At 44.7% G+C, this 21,468-nt stretch overlaps 1 protein-coding gene across 1 annotated transcript in view; it reads right to left on the reverse strand.

Moving 5' to 3' along the window:
- Positions 1 to 18,448: 18,448 nt before the first annotated feature.
- KLHL6 (kelch like family member 6) overlaps positions 18,449 to 21,468 on the reverse strand; it is a 54,659-nt gene continuing 51,639 nt past the window's right edge. Inside the window, exons 6-7 of the mRNA XM_001496444.5 lie at positions 20,608 to 20,821; positions 18,449 to 19,317 (exon numbers count right to left, since the gene is read on the reverse strand). Coding sequence (XP_001496494.1) covers positions 19,016 to 19,317; positions 20,608 to 20,821 — 516 coding nt within the window. The 3' untranslated portion in view covers positions 18,449 to 19,015. The remainder of the gene's footprint in view (positions 19,318 to 20,607; positions 20,822 to 21,468) is intronic.

Below are 21,468 nucleotides of genomic sequence, written 5' to 3' on the forward strand. Positions count from 1 at the left end.
TTGATCCAGCCATGATTTTGTTTTCAAAGTCTGTAATTCCCCCAAAGATGTGTTTTCTAATCAGGATAACTTAAATTCCCTATGAGATTCAGTAGTTAAGAGATGTCATTCAATTAGTTAAAGCAAAACGACAGTACTAGTATTTAACCGCTAAGCCCCAAACTAAATTTCCTAAATCGTATAGTGATGAAGCACAAGTCCAGAGGGGAGAGAATGCCCCCCAGGTCTCATCAGCGTGACCTTTCACGGCCCGCTGTTCCCATTTATCTGGTCCTTCCCCACCAGCAAATGGTGTTTATTGTGGCGTGTGGACTGAGGGAGACCCGTGCTGTGTCTTCTCAACACACTGCTGGACACTGGCTGGGCCCTGATCATTCCGTTCATTTTCTAAGAATGCAGCTGCTCTTTGCGACCAGGTGGAATCCTTAGCAAGGGCCTGTGTTCTTGGTTTGGTCATGTGTGTGTATGTGTGTGTCTGTGTGTGTTTTTCCTTTCCTTTATTACTAAAGCTGTTCACGACAAACGTAACCTGCTTCCTGCCCCTGGTGTTTATGACGATTTCCTTTCTGTCTAGGATGAAAACAATGGCAGCCCGATCTCCTCCAAAACTAAGTAATAGCAGCACATCTGATGTATCCAGAGTGTTCTGAGACCCTCTGGTTAGCGCTGTAATTACTCTTAATAGTAATCATAGCACAGGCTGTGTTTGAGTTCCCAGGCACTCTACATTACATACATTTTTGCTGATCCTCATACCAATCTTACAAAGTAGGTAGTATTAACCCTGTTTTAGAGATAAGAAAACTGATGCTCAGAGAGGTTAAGTGGCTTACCCAAGAGCACACAGCTAGTGAGTAAGTAACAATGTCAGAATTGCACTCAGGTCTGACCGACTCCAAAGCCCCTGCTCCTACCACCAGGCAGTGGGCCTCTCATTTATTCACTCACGTGCCTGTGACCCCCCCCAGACCCTGGGCCCGAGATTCTGGGGGCCCCTCAGTGCTGCTACTTCCATACGCTGAAGACTTAGCCCCAAAGACTCTTAGTACCACAGACCCCATGGCCAGTGAATCCAGGAGGAAGGGAGTAAGTACATAAATGACAAAGATACAGCAAAAAGCAGCCCATGAGCTGCACTTTTCTCCCCTACAAAACCAGGGGCTTCGACTGAGGAACATTCTCCAAGGTTTGCGGGTTCTGAGACTTCTGGGTTTCTTCCAGGAGCCATGGGGGACACCGGCTGAATAGGATATCGTCTCTGCTGCCAAGAGCCCAGGGCTCGTGGGGGAGACACGTGAGGGCACACCCAGAGCAGATGCAGTTTGTCTCAGAGGAAACGCTCCCTCCGGGGGTCTTGTTGTGAGGAGATTGTGGGTGACGCCAGCACCTCCCACAGCCCCTCTCCTGCTCTGTCTCCCAGAATAGAAAAGAACAGTACAGAACACAATAGAATAGAATAGATGAGAACATCACACATTGTAAGGGAATATTGTTCCATAAACTTTTGCTTTAATTTTATAAATGTGTTTATGTGTGTCCACGGTGTTGGGATGTAAACTTTGCACCTCCTGTGGCTGCTCTCTAAGGAGAGTGGAAGCCCTGCTCTAGACTGAAATGGAGGCCTGTGGGGCCCCGGGTGTCCCCCACCCCTCCCTGTGGTACCAAGGCCAAGGAGGCGGCAGTGCTGGCCCTGTTACTCTCCAAAGTCCTTCTCTTCTTTGTCGGAGGTGGTGCTGACTGTCCCCAGGAGGGAGGCGGCATCTGGGTCTTGACAGCACTGAGAGCATCACTCCTCTTTCCAGCCCAGGCAAATCCTTACCTAGAGGCAGGGAACGACCCAGATGACCCTGAAATAATGCGGTCAACACGCCAAGCACGTGAGAGCCCCTCTGTGCCAGCCCTGTGTGGGGCTGATGTCCCCTCCTGCTCCTGCAGGACCCGCAGGAGAGAAGGGAGGAGCGGCAGCACCAGGTCATCAATTTACCCGGGTGCCACCTACCCTGCGGAGTGGCTGGGCCTTGCTGTCAGGTCTCTCAGATCCCGCGTTGCCTCCCAGCCCTGCCCACCCCAGGCTGGGGGTGTCCTATTGCTGACGGAGACCTCAGTGCCTGGCCTACCTCCAGCCTCCCCACGGTGGCTCTGGGGTCCCTGGCACCCGCGTTGTCTGGGGCACTGAGGTCGCAGACCCTGGAGACCCGACCCTTCTGTTCATGTAGGGGGTGGTCAAGGGCGTGCTTCTCCCTTCCTCCCTCATGGCCTTTTGGCAGGACCTCCACACCTCCGTCCTCACTGCCCCTGGAGGAAGGGGCCCGGGTGGGACGACCACCCTAAAGAGGCATCTCTCGGGGGTGACCGCGGAGACCCCGCATCACATCTGGAGGAGGGCGGTGGGAGGCAGCTCCCTGAGCCATTTCTCCCCCTCCCTCCACTCCTCACCCCATACATTAGTAATATTTTGCTGTGTAACAAATTCCCCAAACCTTAGTAACTTAAAACAACAAACATTTATTATCTCGTGGTTTCTGAGGGGGAGCTCAGCTAGCTGGTTCTGGCTCAGGCTCTCTCAGGAGATTCCACTGAAGCTGTTGGATTGGGCTTTGGTCTTCTGAAGGCTGAGGACTGGAGGGTCACCTCCAAGACAGTTCAGTCAGATGACTCCAGTCAGGAATCCTCCATTCTAGAGGGATGCGCGAGTATCCTCACAACATGGCGGTTGGCTTCCCCCAGAGCGTGTGATCCAAGAGAAAGAAAGGAAGAGAACCCAATGCTTTTTATGACGTAGTCTCAGATGTACATCATTTCTGCCAGATTCTATTCATTATACATGAGTCACTAAGTCTAGCCTTGATCAAAGAGAGGGGAAATAGTCTCCACCTTTAAAGGCTCTTTTGTTTTGTTTTTTCTTTTAAGGAAGATCAGCCCTGAGCTAACATCTACTGCCAATCCTCCTCTTTTTGCTGAGGAAGACTGGCCCTGAGCTCACGTCCATGCCCATCTTCCTCTACTTATATGTGGGACACCTACCACAGCATAGCTTGCCAAGAGGTGCCATGTCCACACCTGGGATCCAAACCGGCGAACCCCGAGCCGCCAAAGCAGAGCATGTGCACTTAACTGCTGCACCACCAGGCCAGCCCCAGGCTCCACCTTTAAAAAGGAAAAGCATTAAAGAATTTGTCGATGTGTTTTAAAGTGACCACACCTCACATCCTGGGACTTGGAATTGGAGCCAGAAGTAGGGTGAAGTGAGCTAGGAGCCCAGGATGCGAAACTTAAGGAAGGACTCATGCAAGTGCAGGGTCATTGTGTAGCTGACGTGCTAACTTTATCAGATTTCCAGGAGAATACAGTTGGTGATACTAGTTTTTATATCCATTTCATTGTTAGTTTATAGAAATACAATTGATCTTTTTGTATATTGATGTTTCCTGTGAACTTACTAGTTCTAAAAGTTTTGTTGTTATTCTGTTTTCTACTTTTTGTTAGATTCCCTCAGATTATCTACATAGATGATCATGTCATCTGCAAATAAAAATCATTTTAATTCTTCCTTTCAAATCTGGATGACTTTCTTTCTTTATTCCTTGCCAAGACAGTTTAGTGGGGGGAAAAGATAGTCTTTTACCAAATAGTGCTGAGACACGCAAAGGATGAATTTGGTCTGGCATCTCACATTACACATAAAAATTAACTCGAAATGTATCATAGACCTAAACATGAGAGCAAAGACTATAACGCTTTTAGATGAAAACATAGTAAATTTTCATGATTTTGGGTTGGGCAATGATAGCACCAACATTACAAGCCTTGTTTGATGTATAACCAAAAGGCTCTTGTTTATGTTATCTTTAAAGTATATAAATATTAGAGGTGTAAGCTCTTTTTCTGCACATACACTACTTTGTTAATAAAAAGCATATACTGGGGCCAGACCGGTGGCATAGCAATTAAAATTGAGCACTCTGCTTTGGGGGCCAGGGTTCACCAGTTTGGATCCTGGGCATGGAGCACCACTTATCAATCCATGCTGTGGCAGACATCCCACCTATAACATAGAGGAAGATGGGCAGAGATGTTAGCTCAGAGCCAATCTTCCTCAGCAACAAAAAAAAAAAAGAGAGAGAGAGACTTGGCAGCAGATGTTAGCTCAGGGGTAATCTTCCTCAAAAAAAAAAAAAGAATACAAACTGCATTCAAATCTGTAGAACTCAGAACAGTTCCTCAGAATATTCTGTTGGACTGTTTGCTGGGACTCAAGTCCCTCACTGATTATTTGGATAAACTTCTCTTAACCTTTACTCAGACTCTTTATTTCAGTTGACGATATCTATGGTTTTCATCATTCAACCTCTGATGTGTGTGATCAGTAATGGTGGTGGTAATTACTGGGGTGGCAGCTTCTCAGAACCACCTCCCCAATGTTATTCCTGGCAGGTGATGAAGTAGTAACATTCTTCGAGTGTTCACTGTGTGCCCAGCTCCGTACAACGTGCTGTAATACAAAGACTAACAGACAACCCAGCCCCCGTGATACCCTCCTATGGAGTCAGGGAGGGTGAGTGACAAGGCTGCAGCCTAGTCTAACCCACCCTGTCTCCAGCCTCAGTTCCTACTGAGGAGTCCAACCACCTCCCAGGAAGATGCATTCTCTAAAATCACCTGGAAATAACACCTTTAGCACTGAATTTCTAGTTTGCATCTGAATTGCCATGCATTCTACATAGATTTTTTAAATGGTTTGTTGGTTTGCACTTAACCACTAAGGAATTTTATTAGTTTGTTTTCTAATGTGCTGAATCTTAGGCCACATTATTTTGGTCTACCCATAAGAGGTTTTCAAAAATCAGATAGGCTTCCTGGAGGTCACTGACTTTAAAAGTTCTGGCTTTCATCCCCCTTGTACCACTCCACCAACATCAACACTGATGGTCTCATTGTCACCGGAACGCCCATGTATCTGAACGCTGCTGTTTCCATTATGCAGGAATGATCGATAGAGCTTCATTATTTGAGAACTTTCCTCAAACTCCCCTGGCCTGTTTGACTAGGCAGTTGGGAGAGCCAGCCCCAGCCCACCATGACGTGGGTGCACAGGGCAGGATCAGAAAGACCAAGGATTTGGAGAGAGACCTCGATGTTTGGTGGGTTCAACAGTTCCTAGCTATTAGTCACTACTGTGAATGCAGCAGACTTGAATTTGTAAGCCACAAGCTTGGGTGTGTAACATCTGTGACTCCTTATCATTTCTGAACTTGTCTTATGCTCTATCATCTCACTCGGATTACACTCAAAGTGCTTACAGTGGCCTTAAGACTCCCTACCATTGCTCTGAATTTACTCCAGCTACCAAGACCTTTTTAGTGTTCCTTTAACACGCTGAGCCTCCAGCCTCCAGCCCTTTGCATAGGCTGTTCACTCTGCCTGGAACATGCTCCCCCCACATATTCTCAGGTCTCACACTTTCCCATTACTCAAGTTTCTTCTTAACTGTCTCTTTCTTAGAAAGGGCATCTGCTCACCCTATTGAAAGTAGCGTGCATTCCACTTACCCTGCTTCACTTCTTTTCTAGCAATTGCCGCTACTTGACATTATAGTATATACTTGATTGCTGTTGCCTGTCTCTCTACTGGAATGTTAGCTCAAGAGAGCAGGGCCTTGGTTTGGTTCGTGGACGTGGAGCCCTTGTACCTAGAATCGTGCCTGCGACACAGTAGATGCTCAATAAATATTTCTTGCTTTGTTTTACACAGACTCGCCCTGTGGCTCGCTGCACTAATGTCTATGTATGACTGAGCCGGAACAGAGTCTAATATGTTGTTTTCCTCCAGGTTTCTACAGTGACTTTTTCTGGGAATGCAGCATTCTACCAGGATGCACTTTGATAACTAAAAACCCAGTGTTTCCACCCAGACTAGTTTTGTCATTGTCCTAGTCTCTTTGACTACTTTTGGCTCTGTCCCATGTTCCTGGGAAATTACTCAATACATGCTCCTATTATGACTTTTTTTTATTGAGTACATAATAGTTTACATCAATGTGAGATTTCAGTTGTACATTATTTCTTGTCTGTCACCACATAAGTGCTCCCTTTCACGCTCTGTGCATCTCCCCACCCCCATTCTCCTGGTAACCAATGAACTGTTTTTTTGTCCATGTGTTAGTTTATATTCCACATATGAGAGAAATCATCTGGTATTTGTCTTTCTCTATCTGGCTTATTTCACTCAGCATAATTCCCTCCAGGTCCATCCATGTTGGTGCAAATGGGATGATTTTGTCTTTTTTTATGGCTGAGTCGTATTCCATTGTATATATATACCACATCTTCCTCATCCAGTCATCTGTCGATGGGCACTTGGATTGTTTCCATGTCTCGGCTATTGTGAATGGTGTTGCAACGAACATCGGGGTACCTATGTTACTTTGGATTGTTGATTTCAAGTTGTTTGGGTAGATACCCAGTAGTGGGATAGCTGGGTCATATGGTAGTCCTATTTTTAGTTTTTTGAGGACTCTCCATACTGTTTTCCATAGTGGCTATACCAGTTTGCCGTCCTACCAGCAGTGTATGAGGGTTCCCTTTTCTCCAGCCCTCTCCAACATTTGTTAATTTTAGTCTTAGTGATTATAGCCATTGAACAGGTGTCAGGTGGTATCTTAGTGTAATTTTAATTTGCATTTCCCTGATGATTAGTGATGTTCAACACCTTTTCATGTGTTTATTGGCCATCTGTGTAACTTCTTTGGAAAAATGTCTGCTCATATCCTCTGCCCATTTTTCGATTGGGCAGTTTGTTTTTTTATTGTTCAGTTGTGTGAGTTCCTCATATATTATGGAGATCAACCCTTATTGGATACATGATTTGCAGATATTTTCTCCCAATTGGTGTCTTGTCTCTTTGTTTTGATCCTAGTTTCTTCTGCCTTGCAGAAGCTCTTTAGTCTGATGAACTCCTACTTGTTTAGTTTTTCTTTGGTTTCCCTTGTCTGAGAAGATATGATATTCGAAAAGATCCTTTTCAGTTCGATGTCAAAGAGTGTACTGCCTTTATTATCTTCTAGGAGTTTTATGGTTTCAGGACTTATCTTCAAGTCTTTGATCTATTTTGAGTTTATTTTTGTGTATGGCATGAGATAATGGTCTACTTTCATTCTTTTGCATGTGGTTGTCCAGTTTTCCCAACATCCTTTATTGAACAGACTGTCTTTTCTCTATTGGATGTTCTTGGCACCTTTGTTGGACATCAGCTGTCCATATATGTGTGGTTTTATTTCTGGGCTCTAGGTTCTGTTCCATTGATGTGTGGGCCTGTTTTTGTACCAGTACCATGCTGTTTTGATCACTATGGCTTTGTAACACATTTCAAAGTCAGGGATTGTGATACCTCCAGCTTTGTTCTTTTTTCTCAGGATTGCCTTAGCAATTCAGGGTCTTTGGTTGCTCTACATGAATTTTAGGATTCTTTACTCTATTTCTGTGAAGAACGTCATTGGGATTCTGATGGGGATTGCATTGAATCTGTAGATTGCTTTGGGTAGTATGGACATTTTAACTATGTGTATTCTTCCAATCCATGTGCATGGGATCTCTTTCCATCTCTTTATGTCATTATCTATTTATTTCAATAATGTCATAGTTTTCATTGTATAAGTCCTTCACCTCCCTAGTTAAATTTATTACTAGGTACCTTACTCTTTTTGTTATGATTGTAAATGGAATTGTATTCTAGAGTTCTCTTTCTGTAAGTTCATTATTAGACTACAGAAAAGCAACTGACTTTTGTAAGTTGATTTTGTACCCTGCAACTTTACCGTAGTTGTTAATTATTTCTAGTAGTTTTCTGACGGATTCTTTATGGTTTTCTATATATAAGATGATGTCGTCTGCAAACAGCAAGAGTTTCCCTTCTTCACTCCCTATTTGGATTCCTTTTATTCCTTCCTCTTGCCTAATTGCTCTGTCCAAAACCTCCAGTACTATGTTGAATAAGAGTGGTGAGAGTGGGCATCCTTGTCTTGTTCCTGTTCTCGGAGGGATGGGGTTCACTTTTTGCCTGTTGAGTATGATGTTGGCTGTGGGTTTGTCATATATGGCCTTTATTATATTGAGATAATTTCCTTCTATCCCCATTTTGTTAAGAGTTGTTATCCTAAATGGCTATTGGATCTTGTCAAATGCTTTCTCTGCATCTATTGAGATGATCATGTGGTTTTTATTCCTCAAATTGTTGATGTGGTGTATCACATTGATTAATTCACAGATGTTGAATCATCCCTGTGTCCTTGGTATAAATCCCACTTGATCATGATGTATGATCCTTTTGATGTATTGCTGTATTCGAGTTGCCTATATTTTGTTGAGGATTTTTGCCTCTGTGATCATCAGCAATACTGGCCTCTAGTTTTCCTTTTTTGTGTTGTCTTTGCCAGACTTTGGTATCAGAGTGATGTTGGCCTTGTAGAATGTGTTATGAAATGTTCCATCTTCCCTAACTTTTTGGAATAGCTTGAGAAGGATAAGTATTAAATCCTCTCTGAAAGTTTGGTAGAATTCCCCAGGGAAGCCATCTGGTCCTGGGCTTTTATTCTTTGAGATGCTTTCAGTTACTGTTTCAATCTTTTTCTTTGTGATTGGTCTACTCAGATTCTCTGTTTCTTCTTGATTCAGCTTTGGGAGTTTGTAAGAGTCTGAGAATTTATCCATTTCCTCTAGATTGTCCATTTTGTTGGCATATAGTTTTTCATAGTATTCTCTTATAATCCGTTGTATTTCTGTGTTGTCCTTTGTTATTTCTCCTCTTTCATTTCTACTTTTGTTTATCTGAGCTTTCTCTCTTTTCTTTGTAAGTCTGGCTAGGGGTTTGTCAATTTTATTTATCTTCTCAAAGAACCGGCTCTTTGTTTCATTGATCCTTTCTACTGCCTTTTTTGTTTCCATAGCATTTATTTCTGCTCTGATTTTTATTATTTCTCTCCTTCTGCTGACCTTGGGCTTTGTTTGTTCTTCTTTTTCTAATTCAGCTAGGAGTAATTTGAGATTGCTTATTTGGGATTTTTCTTGTTTGTTAAGGTGTGCCTGTATTGCGGTGAATTTCCCTCTTAATACAGCTTTTGCTGCATCCCATATGAGTTGGTATGGTATTTTATCATTTTCATTTGTCTCCAGATATTTTTTGATTTCTCCCTGAATTTCTTCAATGATCCATTGCTTGTTCAGTAGCATGTTATTTAGTCTCCACATCTTTGTCCCTTTCTCAGCTTTCTTCTTGTAATTAATTTCTAGCTTTATACCATTGTGATTGGGAAAGATGCTTGCTATTATTTCAATCTTCTTAAATTTATAGAGGCTTGCCTTGTTTCCCAACATATAGTCTATCCTTGAGAATATTCTGTGCACACTTGAGAAGAATGTGTATGCTGCTGTTTTTGGATGGCGTGTTCTATATATGTCTATTAAATCCAACTGGTTTAGCTTTTAATTGAATTCCACTGTTTCCTTGTTGATTTTCTGTCTGGATGATCTATCCATTGATGTGAGTGGGGTGTTGAGGTCCTCTACTATTATTGTGTTATTATTAATATCTTCTTGTAGGTTTGTTAATAGTTGCTTTATGAACTTTGGAGCTCCTGTGTTGGGTGCATAGATATTTTCAGTGTTATTTCTTCTTGATGGAGTGTCCCTTTGATCATTATATACTGCCCCTCTTTGTCTCTCTTTATCTGTCTTATCTTGAAGTCTACTTTGTATGATATAAGTATTACGACACCTGCTTTCTTTTGTTTGCCATTAACTTGGAGTAGTGTCCATCCCTTCACTCTGAGCCTGTTTTGTCAGTGGAGCTGAGATGTTTCTTGGAGGCAGTATATTGTTGGTTCTTGTTCTTTAATCCGTCTTGCCACTCTGTGTCTTTTTATTGGAGAATTTAATCCATTTACATTTAGGGTGATTATCAATATTTGAGGGCTTAATGCTATCATTTTATCACTCGGTTTCCGGTTCACCTGCATTTCCTTCATTTCTCATCCTATGTGTTTTGGTCTACCCATTGAATCATGTAGTTTTTTATGATGTGTTTCTTTGTTTTCTCCTTATTTATTGTGTCTCTGTTCTGCTTTTTTGTTTAGTGGTTACCATGAGGTTTGTATTCAGTATCTTGTGTATAAGATAGTCCATTTTCTGATGGCCTCTTATTTCCTTAGTCTACACTGATTCAGTCTCTTTCCTCCTCCCCTCCTAAATTATTTTTCTCACATCTTATTCCACCTTGTGTTGTGAATTTGTGGTTAAAATGACAAGATTATCTTTGTTTTTGGTGTTTTCCTGCCCTTTATCTTTAATGCTGTAATTGAGTATTTGCTATCCTATTCTGATTCCGTCTACCTATTTATCTCCTTACTTTGCACTTTGTAACCCCTTTCTCCCTTTTTTCCTTCTGGTATGAGGGCCTTCTTGAGGATTTATTGCGGGGTGGGGGGGGGGCAGTTTCTTATGGCTACAAACTCCCTTAGCTTTTGTTTGTCTGAGAAAGTTTTTATTTCCCCATCATATCTGAAGGCTATTTTTCTTGGATAGAGTATTCTTGGCTGAACATTTTTGTCCTTCAAAGATTTGAATATTCATCCTATTCTCTCCTAGCTTGTAAGGTTTCTGCAGAGAAATCCACTGTAAGCCTGATATGGGTTCCTCTGTAGGTTATTTTCTTCTGTCTTGCTGCCCTGAGTATTCTTTGTTTGTCATTCGTTTTTGCCAGTTTTACTACTATATGCCTTGCAGTAGGTCTTTTTACATTGACATATGTAGGATATCTGGAAGCCTCTTCCACAAGGATTTCCATCTCTTTCCCCAGGTTGGGGAAGTTTTCTGCTATTATTTCTTTGAACATGCTTTCTGCTCCATTCTTCTTCTTGTCTCCTTCTTGAATACCTACAGTTCTTATGTTGCATTTCCTAACTCAGTCGAATATTTCTCGGAGACTTTCTTCACTTCTTTTTGGTCTTAGTTCTCTCTCCTCCTCTGTCTGGGGCATATCAACATGTCTATCTTCGATTATGCTGATACACTCCTCCACTCAGGTGTTCAGGGAATCTGTATTTTGTTTTATCTCTTCCATTGTGTATTTTATCTCTATATTTCTGATTGATTCTTCTTTATGGTTTCAATGTCTTTTGTGAAGTACCTCCTGAACTCGTTGAATTGTTTCTCTACATTCTTTTTTAACTCATTGAGTTTTTTGATGATAGCTATTTTGAATTCATTGTCATTTAGATTACATATTTCTGTGTCCTCAGGACTGAATTCTGGGTACTTGTCATTTTCTCTCTGGTCTGGGGATTTGATATAATGTTTGATATTGCTAGAGAGGGTGGCTCTGTTCTTACACATCCTGATACTATTTGGTTTCAGTTACAGCCTATCATCACTGGATCGGGGTCATGAGCCATGTATTCTGAGCCCTCTGCCTTCAGCCAAGATCCCAGGCGGTGGAGCAGGCATGGGGTGGGTGGGTGGAGGGGAACTTTCTCCTGCATGCTCTCGGGGCTTTCTCACTCTGCTCTTGCTACCTGCTCTCCTGGGGTGTTGGCTTGATGAGGTTAGCCCTCGCAAAAGTTCTCGCCCCAGTAGAGGTCTTCCCTCTAGACTGCACAGGCCCTCAGGTGTCCTTGATGTTCCTGCAAACTAACGTCTCCTCCCCTGTTCCTCCCCTCTTGGAGGCCTTCCGTGGTCATGGATCACAGTGTTTAGGGGAGGGAGCAAAGTTTACCCCACTCCTTACCCCGTTCCTCCTCTTCTGAGGGTAGCTCCAGCCCCTCTGCCCTCTATCATATCACTGCGTGGGTCTCTCTGACATTTTTTGTGCTGTTTTAGGATGTCTTCTGTTGGAGTATGAATGTCCCTTTTCATTGTATGTTGGAGGGGAGAGACTCCTGGGCAGGTTCACTCCACCGTGATGCTGACATCACTCTATTACTATATTTTTATTGTGAAAGAACAAAATTTCACCAACAACTTTCTGTCTATCTAAGATCAGACTCATTGGTTTCTTTGTGCAGTTAGATTTTTCCCTCTGGTTTCTGCTGTAAGTGTTAAACCAAGGGTTTACCAACCCCCTCTCCCCTCACCCCTGCCCTGTCTTTGTCCAGGTCTGCACCCTCCAGTCTTGTGTGTTTCAGATGTGGGTTGTGACATGTGACTCATTGGCGGGTGATGAAATTAATTTAGTGGATTTCGAACATTTTAAGAAAAAATATGAGGCCAACCCCAGTGGCCTAGTGATTAAGTTCTGTGTGCTCTGCTTTGGCAGCCCAAGTTGAGCTCCTGGGCATGGACCTACACCACTCTGTTAGTGGCCATGCTGTCCTGGTGGCCCACATACTAAAAAATAGAGGAAGATTGACACAGATGTTAGCTCAGGGCGAATCTTCCTCAGAAAAAGAAAATATATATATATATATATATATATATATATATATACATGTAGTAGGATAGAAAATATTGAGAATGTTTGCACTTTGAAACTATGGGGCATAGTCAGAAAAGTTTGAGAGCACTGCTCTGGCTCATGTAAGTTGAAGGAAGTTTTAGCATTATTTTTCTCTTTAGTTATCTTCAGAATATTCTAGAAGGAGAGGTGTTGACACTTCTGGTCTTACAGTGGGGATTATAGAAAATGATCACTTCTCTCTCTCTTGCTCTCTTTTTTTTTTGCTGAGGAAGATTCACCCTGAGCTAACATATGCTGCCAATATTCCTCTTTTTTTTGTATATGAGCCACAGTGACAGCATGGCCACAGATGAGTGGTGTAGGTCTGCACCGAGAAACAAAACCCAGGCCACTGAAGCAGAGTGTGCCAAACTTAACTGCTAGGCCACCAGGGCTGGCCTGGCCAGTTCTCTTTTAAAAATATCCCCAGCAGCAGTGCAAATGGTGGGCACACCTGTTTCTTTAACTGTATCTGTTTCATAAAGTAAATATACCTGGGGCACTGAGAACTGCAAAACTTTTTTGCAGGAACACTCCACTCAAACCCCTGCACTAAAAGACTGGACCAACCCTAGCGTGGCTTCCAGCACCCCAAGGCCACATCCCTAGGATGGGCCAGCCCCCTTTTGAGTTTCTGTCTAGAAAAGCTCAAGGCTGTCAAAAGAATGTACCATTTGCTTTAGTCAAGACCTGAGGATAGGCCTCCCTTTCTTAGAGCATTTACTAAAAAGGGAATCTTCCTCCGTCCCTTTGAGATATATATGTATGTATCTCCTACAGCCCAGGAGTGTCTTTCTCAAGGACCTGAGAGCCACTCCTTTGAAATGTAATCCTAGGAAGGACAGAGCCTCTGTCTCCAGTCCCTGTGGGAGGACAGAATCCTAACTTGGATGGTTGCCTTCTAGCAGACACAGCTGGTCTAATCACAATTACACTGACCAACCCTTCGTAATTTCCCACTTCCCTGACTTCACAGGAGCCCCCCCTGCTCCCTCAGTCTCCCTATAAAGCACCCAGTCAGCTCTGCACAAATCAGAATGGGGCTCAGCTCTTTCCCCTAGTCTCAGTAGTTACTGAATTAAATGTGTTTTCATCACTTTAACTAATGTCTGGCTTTGTTTATCTTTGACGGCATGTAAACACACACACACACACTCCCTCCTAAGGACAAACGCTGTTTCTTGGGGATCACTGAATCTTGTCATCCTCATTATCCAAAGCATTGTTCCTTTCTGTGCTTATTCCCTAAGCTTATTCCTTATTCCTTATTCCTGTACTTATTCCTATTTGCCAAGTCTTACCTAACCGTTCCAGCCTGGTCTGTGATGTCCTTTGGGAAATTAAGTGAACAGTCAGTACACGATTCTCCTTACAGGGACAAGAGTTGGGACTACGAGATCCAGCTCTCTGTCCCCACTGGGAGTTTCACACTGTGGTGCTGGGGTAGCTAGAAGTGGAGAAAAAGAGGGTAATGAGATTTCTATTTTGGTGGACCCAAGGGGAGGCATCAGGTCAGGGAGCCAGGCAGATGATCAGAGATGGGATGGGCATGAATGTCAGGTAGCCTGTCACGCAGGAATCAATAACAGAAGAGACATCTGAGCATGCAAGAAGAAAAGGAAAATCCCCAGGTGCTAGAAACAAACATGGACATGAAAACCAGAGTGAAGGATGAATAAGCAGGCAGGCTGAAGCTGGGCAGCTTGGGGCGGGGGGAGGGAGTGGGGGGCTTCACCAGAATTAGTCCCCAGCCCCAAGGGTCTTGAATTGTGACAGCATGCAGGAACAGAAAATGAGGCCTGGGCCCACGGGAGGTGGGGCAGAACTGAGATCCCACGTAAAGGCTGCCTTTCTGGTGAAAACAAGGCTGGTCTGGGGATGCCACACGCCGGCAGAGAGCACCAGGAGCAGGGGGAGGAGCCAAGGAAAGCTGGACAGGTGCCAGGTCCCCCGCCAAGCTGCCCAGGCATCAGGTTACCACCTAGATCCAGGAGGGAAGTAAAGTCAAGGTCAAAACCCCATTTTGACTCACAGCTGGAGCACTGGCTGTCAGCTCTATGACCCAGACTTAACTCCAGAGCACTCCCCCACAGGGCTGTGGGACGGGGGCTGTGCTTCCGAAGATTTCCCACCCAGAATCCCTAAGGCAGAGGAGCAAGAACCTCTGTCTCTAGGGAGGCTCAAGAGGAATGGGCTAAAGCTACTCATGTAACCCCCCATTTCTTCAAAGCCTCAAGTTTCCCTTTCCAATTGCACAGGACCTTTGCATCATAAACCAAAACAAACTGAACTGAGGACGAGTTTTCCAGAGTGAGAACCCCAGCGCTCTGTCTCATATCCCAAGTTTCGCGCGCCCACGTTGAGAAGGACAGATCCCTTAGTGCCTCAGAGACAACACGGTGACGTTGGTTGGTTGACGCAGGGCTGAGAGGTCAGGCCAGACATCTGAAACCTGGAAGGCAGCCTCCAGTTGGAGGCATAAGGCCAGGCAGAATGAGTCACACAGTTGGCAAATGGGTTGGTAAAAGCTTGCTCAGGGAGGTAATGAGGCATTAGGGAGGGAAAAGCTGTCTACTCTTTGCCATTCTATAAACCAAATCTGATTAATCTTGTCCTGTAATTTTTATCTAAACCCTCTTGAACCAACTGATATGTTTTAAATTTCCACCTCCTAAATTAACTTCTATTCAGAAACCGCTTACTCATAACAACCAAAACAAGCAAAAAAAAAAATTTCACCTGGTGATGTGTACAACATATTCTAACCCATTCCACACATGTTTTATTGAATAAATAAAAATTTTATTTGTATTTTTACCTATAAACAATATCCTTAGTTTGATCACTTAAACAAAAAAATACAACCTCATGTAACCAAAATGCTTAAAGGATTTGGTTAACTAAACGTTGACTATTTTCACCTATAAACATGAAGATCTGATCCATATTTGTGAATTTCCATGAAGGTCGCCTCTTCAAATTATGAAATCTAATACAACACTCAGGTCAGATATTAAGGGAAAAAGTGATTTTGCAACCCCAAGTTAGGACTTTATATAAGAAATTCCAGTGATGTTTACCCATTTGGAAAATTCTGTTGAGTACTTTTTCTTTTTCAAAATGAAATAGGCTAAGTAAACAACAACAGTACCTCAAGGACTTTTATAAACAGCAAAGCTGCACTTTCACAGCTATAAGCAAATGATACTTGCATTTTCCTGAGAGCATAGTTTGCTTTGGGTTCAAGGGCTGTGTGTGTGTGTGTGCGCGCGCGTGTGTGTGTCTGTGCTCCCACGCGCACGTACGCGTTTCCTGAAGTCATTGAGAGTAGAATGCGATGAAAGCTAAGAGGAGAACTTTGATCTGTTGGAGTTTTGGTGAGCTTCGCTCCCTGCCCGGTTCAGACCAGCCTTGTCAAGGGAGATCCCTGAACCTCCTACAGCTTCTGTCCCATCAGAGCCTCTGGGCCTCGTTCTCCGCAGGTCCCGTAAGATAGGAGACCTGGCCAAGCAGCTCAGAGGCCTCTCAGCAAATGGGTCTCACTGCTAGTCCTGCTCCAACCTGTGCTTCACTTCTGCAAAGTGGGTTCTCTCCTGGACCCGCTTTCCTAGAATCCCTGTTCCTTATTCTCCTCTATCCTTCTTGAGAATGGAGTCATGCTCACCAAGTCCAAGACCCCTGACATCATTTTCCAGACCTGTGTCCTTAGAACCTGACCTCTTCCTCCTCCTACCTCATCCTCTTCCTCCCAGCCAGGGCTGCTCTGTCCACCCACACAACCTGCCTCAAATCCAGCCTGCTATGCCAGGACGTCTCACACCCCCTGCCTGAGTCCTAGGGCCCTTTGTCTCTGGCTCATCTGGTGTCATTTGGCCTCCTCCCCCTGCTAGTGGTATGGGTTATGACAGTTAACTTCCTGCAAAGTAGATTTTTATTTCTTTATTTATCTGCGAATGGAAATTACAGTTCAAGAGCTTTCACCCCTGGCTAGTGCCTAGAAGCTTAAATCCTGATGATATGCTTGTAAAGTTCCCCCAAAATGTCTTGAACTTTTTTTTCCCTAAAAGCGACAGACTGGCAGCTTCAAGTATGGAAAATCTGGATCTTCTTAATGGAGTGTCTGTCCGCTGACCCATGCTGTTAATGAGAACTCCTATTTCTTGAGGGCCAGGTAGCTGAGATTTTACAACTCACCTGCATTTCTGGTGGTATAAAAATCACATCACATCCTTCCCTTGTCTTCATTTTGGTATTCTGAATTAGTCCTGAAATGCAGGTCCTGCATTTAGAACCAGATTTACAACACAGAGATTGTAAATCCTAACTCCTCACTGCCCCAGTGTAGGGTTGATCTGCTGATGGGCTCGAAATTTGCTGCCTGCTCTTACGAAGGACAGCCAGGACAAGGAGCACTCTCTTTCTGAGGGGAGGCTGTCTGTGGACACCAGTGATGCTGTCCTCGGATTCCTCTTTGGAAGGTCTTCCCTGAAACTGTCTTTGGAATATGACTGATTTCTCCTGTAGCTCATACATAGTTTCTGGGGGTGATCTCAAAGACAGACCAGCATGTAAGCCATGGCCACCCTGTTGGCATAAGAGCACAGCATCCCAAGGAGACCACTCTGAAGGCCGGTAAAGACTTGGGTCAGCCTCATAACTTCACAGAGGTCTCATTTTTTCACTAACTTGACAAAGAGAAAAGTTATAATATTGACTGGTGGCCTATTTACCTGTTTACTGAGAGTCCTCGGGGTGAAGATTTGTCTTATTCATTCGTGTCTCCAAGGCATGACCAACAAAAAGAACTCTTTGAATGTTTGCTGAATTGAACTAGATTAAACTGTTCCCGTTGAGAGCTTCGTTAAGGTCATCAGCGCTCAAGAGTGAGCGATGTATACGTTCTACATTTCCACAAATGTGTTTGTATTTTCCCATCTCACTTTTCATAGCAGGGAGCTGAACTACCACACCTGACCCTAAGGCACAGAGCGTTTCATGCACCAACATGATTTATATTTATCCTCAATGATCTAAGCATAGACAGAAACCTCACTTGTAATTTTCCAAGTCTTTTTTTATCTGCTTTGAACATTAGCTTCTTCTAACCATAACTTTTCTATGAAAATTAAATTTACTATCAACTCTAATACCTCTAACTTCCCAAACTGCTGAGAAGCACAAGCACACTACGCCACATCTGACATGAAATAAAACTCTGTGGAGAGATCTGAAATCATACGATGAGAATAAAGCACATTGGGTAATGCGGTTACTATGTTGTTACCATTGTTGTCGCTTTTTAAATACAGCATATGAAACAGGATCTCTTAATCTTTTTCCCCAACTTGGGGATTAGAATGAATTTCCAGTGAGCTCATCTGAAAGCTCTATCTCTTGGACTGAACGACAGACTCTGTTCTTTGAGTCAAAGTTGTGCCAAGCTGATCCAAAAACCAAACAGAAAGTCTTCAAAGGATCTTGAAAACTAAGGCTCCAGGAGGTGGGGGGCGGGGGAGGGGTCTCAGGAACATGGACCCAAATCACTGTGTAAAAAGTAGAACGTATCCTGTCAAGAAGAGTCGATCACTCTGCCACAGCCAGCAGGGTATGGATGTTCACATTTTTAAAAAAAACAGTATTCTGAGTCTCTGCAAACCTCTTTTCTACATTGCAATACAACCGTTGGACATTAAGAGGTCAAGACACTGGACTGTGCCGAAGGTGCAATTCTGTCTGGCACTGACAGCTTTAGGCCAGGGTGAGCCTCCTGTGAGCATAAAAAATAGAGGCTTCTGATGGGGAGGACAGAAGTCTTTTGTCTCTTTCAAAGCAAACAGCCCCTCCCAGCCCCACCTCCCCAGACCTGTCGGATGGAAGAATCTACCAGATGTTGTTGACAAGGAGCCCAAGGCTTTCACACCAAGGACTCCATGTGGTTTAAATAGAAGGAAAAACAAAAAGAAAATAAAAAAAGAAACACCTTTATTTCCCTGCCTTGCTGAGTGAATCCTTCAGCAAACTTGTCAGAACGAAAATGAGCTAAGTTTGTTTTCTTTTCCTGCTCAGAGATAGGCAGCTTGGCAGAAAGGGCACTGACTCTGAAATGGACAGACCTGGGTTTTAGACTCCTGCCTTACTATTTGCTGACCTGGGGCAAATCGCTTGGTCTCTCTGAAACTTGGTTTCCTCACCTGTAGAACAAGAGTAATAACAGCCAGTCACCAGGTCACTATGATGGTTAAGTGAACTGATAACACAAAGGTGCCTGGCATTGAACACGGTGTGGGGCAGGTGCGTCCTGAATGTTCAATATTGCTCTTTTTCCCTCCTGAGGTAGGTCATGCACACATTCCTGGCTAGTCTCGTGTGACTTCCAAGGAACCCCCACGGGGAGCCGCGGGAAGCCCCTGGTGTATGGCCTAAACCCCAAGCCCAGCCCGCTGTCTGCAGCGGGACGGCCGCGGGGGAGAGGTGAGGAGGAGGGTCTCCGGCCCGCTGTCCGGCTCCCCGCGTGGTCCTCCCGCCTCCGCAGTCACACAGACACCGCTCCCGGGACGATCCTCCGGATGTGGGTGTACGACTTCCTGATGGTGACACTGCCGTGGTGCGACACCCCCCGGGGCAGGACGCACTCCTCCGTCAGCTTCTGGGCCTCGGGGTCCCAGCACAGCACCGTGGCGATGACCTCGTTCTTCTCGTCGCGCCCCCCGGTGATGTAGAGGCGGTTGTTGCAGGGCGCGATGCCGCAGCTGGCTCTCTCGTGGCTGAGCTGGGTCACCAGGCACCAGGTGTCCTCCAGAGGGCTGTAGGCGTACAGCGCTCTCATGGCCCCGCCTGAAGTCGAAGGGAAACGCCGTTGGCATCTATTTTTCTGGTTTTCTTCCCCTTTAACAACTAAAGTCCTACTTCTGGTTAGGTCGAGTCTACCATCTTACCAAGAGATTGACGGCTCTTCAGAAAGCCAGAGTGGATCACTGGGGGCAGGAAATGCTAGAGACACTTCACAACACCCTTTAAATTCTGCAGCCAGGTACCAATCAAGTTCTAAGGGACACCTGGCTTAACATGGCTGCCAAAATGTACCCTAAGCCTGCTCGAGGGAAGAAATCCCACCTGGTGCATTGGTAGACTCAGCTCACCATCCCAGCTCTGCCACTTTTTGATCTGTAACCATGAGCACCAAGACTATGGTGGCTATAAGACCCAGAGGGACCATGCGCAGAAAGGACCTGGCAGAAGGCCTGGGACATAGAAGCCATCGATATATGGCAGTGACTAGAGGTGGTGGCATCTCTTGTAGACTGAATATGACCTGTGACACCAGCCCAAATTACCCATCTTGAATTAGGCCTTTGAAGCAGAGTCATGAGGCTGACCAAAAACACACATGACACCTGAAGCAAGGGAGAGAAGTGGGTTTTCCTTAATCTCTTCCTGTATTTTGCCTCCCTGAAGGCTTCTCTGCTTAGCTCTTATTTGCCAAAGTTCTTTGTTTTTGGCATTTCCCTAATCCTGGCTAACATTAAAAACACCTTGCACTGTTGGCCAACATTCTCTTTCCCGTTCTGATTTTATTGCTCTGAAGTGAGGCCTGGCTACCCATATTTTTGTGAAAAGCTCCCTAGGTGATTCTAACGTGTAGTCAAGATTGAAATCCATCATCCTTAACAACTGCATGCCAATTGTGGTCTAGCTGGCCAGGCTTTCCTTCTGGCTAAAAGCAATTTTTCAGAGCCCCCAAAGCAAGGAGGGAGAGCAAAATTCCCATGAACACAAAATAAATAATGACAGCTGCCATTCATTGGGCACTCATTATACTGTTCACATTTCAATTTCTGTACATTTGCTAGGGCTTACAACACAACTGTGTTCCTGCAGCAACTTCTGGCTCCTCCCCTGGGCCCTAGTGTCCATCTACTTTATAGTCTCCTAAAAGTGGGCCAATTCTGCCTCCAGGGCTGCAAAGGGAAAGCTCACCAAAGCCATTCCATCTTTTCGTCCTTTTCTAACCCCTCCCACATCACCCAGGAATTCATGAGCTCCCAGGAGGGCCTTGTCTGATCTACCTGCATGGCTGCATGGGCGGGGGACCTCGGATAAACAAGAAGCCATTTGCTCACTTACCAACAACATAGATGTGGTTCCGGAAACTCACTGCATTGATGCACTTAGCCTCCACTGGCATAGGTGACTTTAAATTCCACTTATTGGTTGAAGGGTCATAACACTGAGTCTTGTCTGTGGCCAGTTTCCCATTGGGCCCTCCCCCAATCACATAGAGCTTCTTCTTATGGCTGGTGGCTGCGAAGGAACTGACATGGACAAGGAGGGGCGCGGCCTGCAGAGGCACAGGACACCAGGAGAAGCTGTCAGTAACACTACCCGCATTGCTTCGGCGGCTCACAGGACATAGGCTAGGAGCCAGAGGACGCAAGCCTGGGCATCCTTTGCCTGAAGTCACAAGGCCTGTAGGCTTGACTCCTCCTGAGACACAGAGAGGATCAAAGCGCACGTTTCCCACCCTCCCTCCAGGCTCCAGCAGGCTGGAGCAGGCCGTGTGTTGGATGTTTCCAGCCTGTTTCTCAGAGTCCAGATGAAACCAGCCAATGTGGGGGGAAAATGTTTTCTCAAACATGCGTATTCATATTCTTTCATGTGTTCATTCATTCAAAAAATATTTACTGAGTGCCTACATTGTCCTTGGTGCTTATATCCAGGAAGAAAAGCTGGTAGAAGGGTTTCAGGTGGCCACAGGTAAGCGGACTCCCCCGCTCTGGGGCAACATGCAGATTTGGGGATTAAGCTAGACTCATGCTTCTACCCTGTGAACCCCAGGGCACGACAGGGGACTTCCAAGAGCCTCTTGCCCATTGACATGACCCTCTTGGGTCATGGAGCAACTCTGTGATGCAACTTGATGAATTGAGATCTTGGACACAACCCCATCAGTGTTAAGGGCTCCCTATATAGCCCTTTTCAGGTTGC

The sequence above is a fragment of the Equus caballus genome, chromosome 19 (assembly GCF_041296265.1).
Source record: "Equus caballus isolate H_3958 breed thoroughbred chromosome 19, TB-T2T, whole genome shotgun sequence".
Taxonomy (NCBI): domain Eukaryota; kingdom Metazoa; phylum Chordata; class Mammalia; order Perissodactyla; family Equidae; genus Equus; species Equus caballus.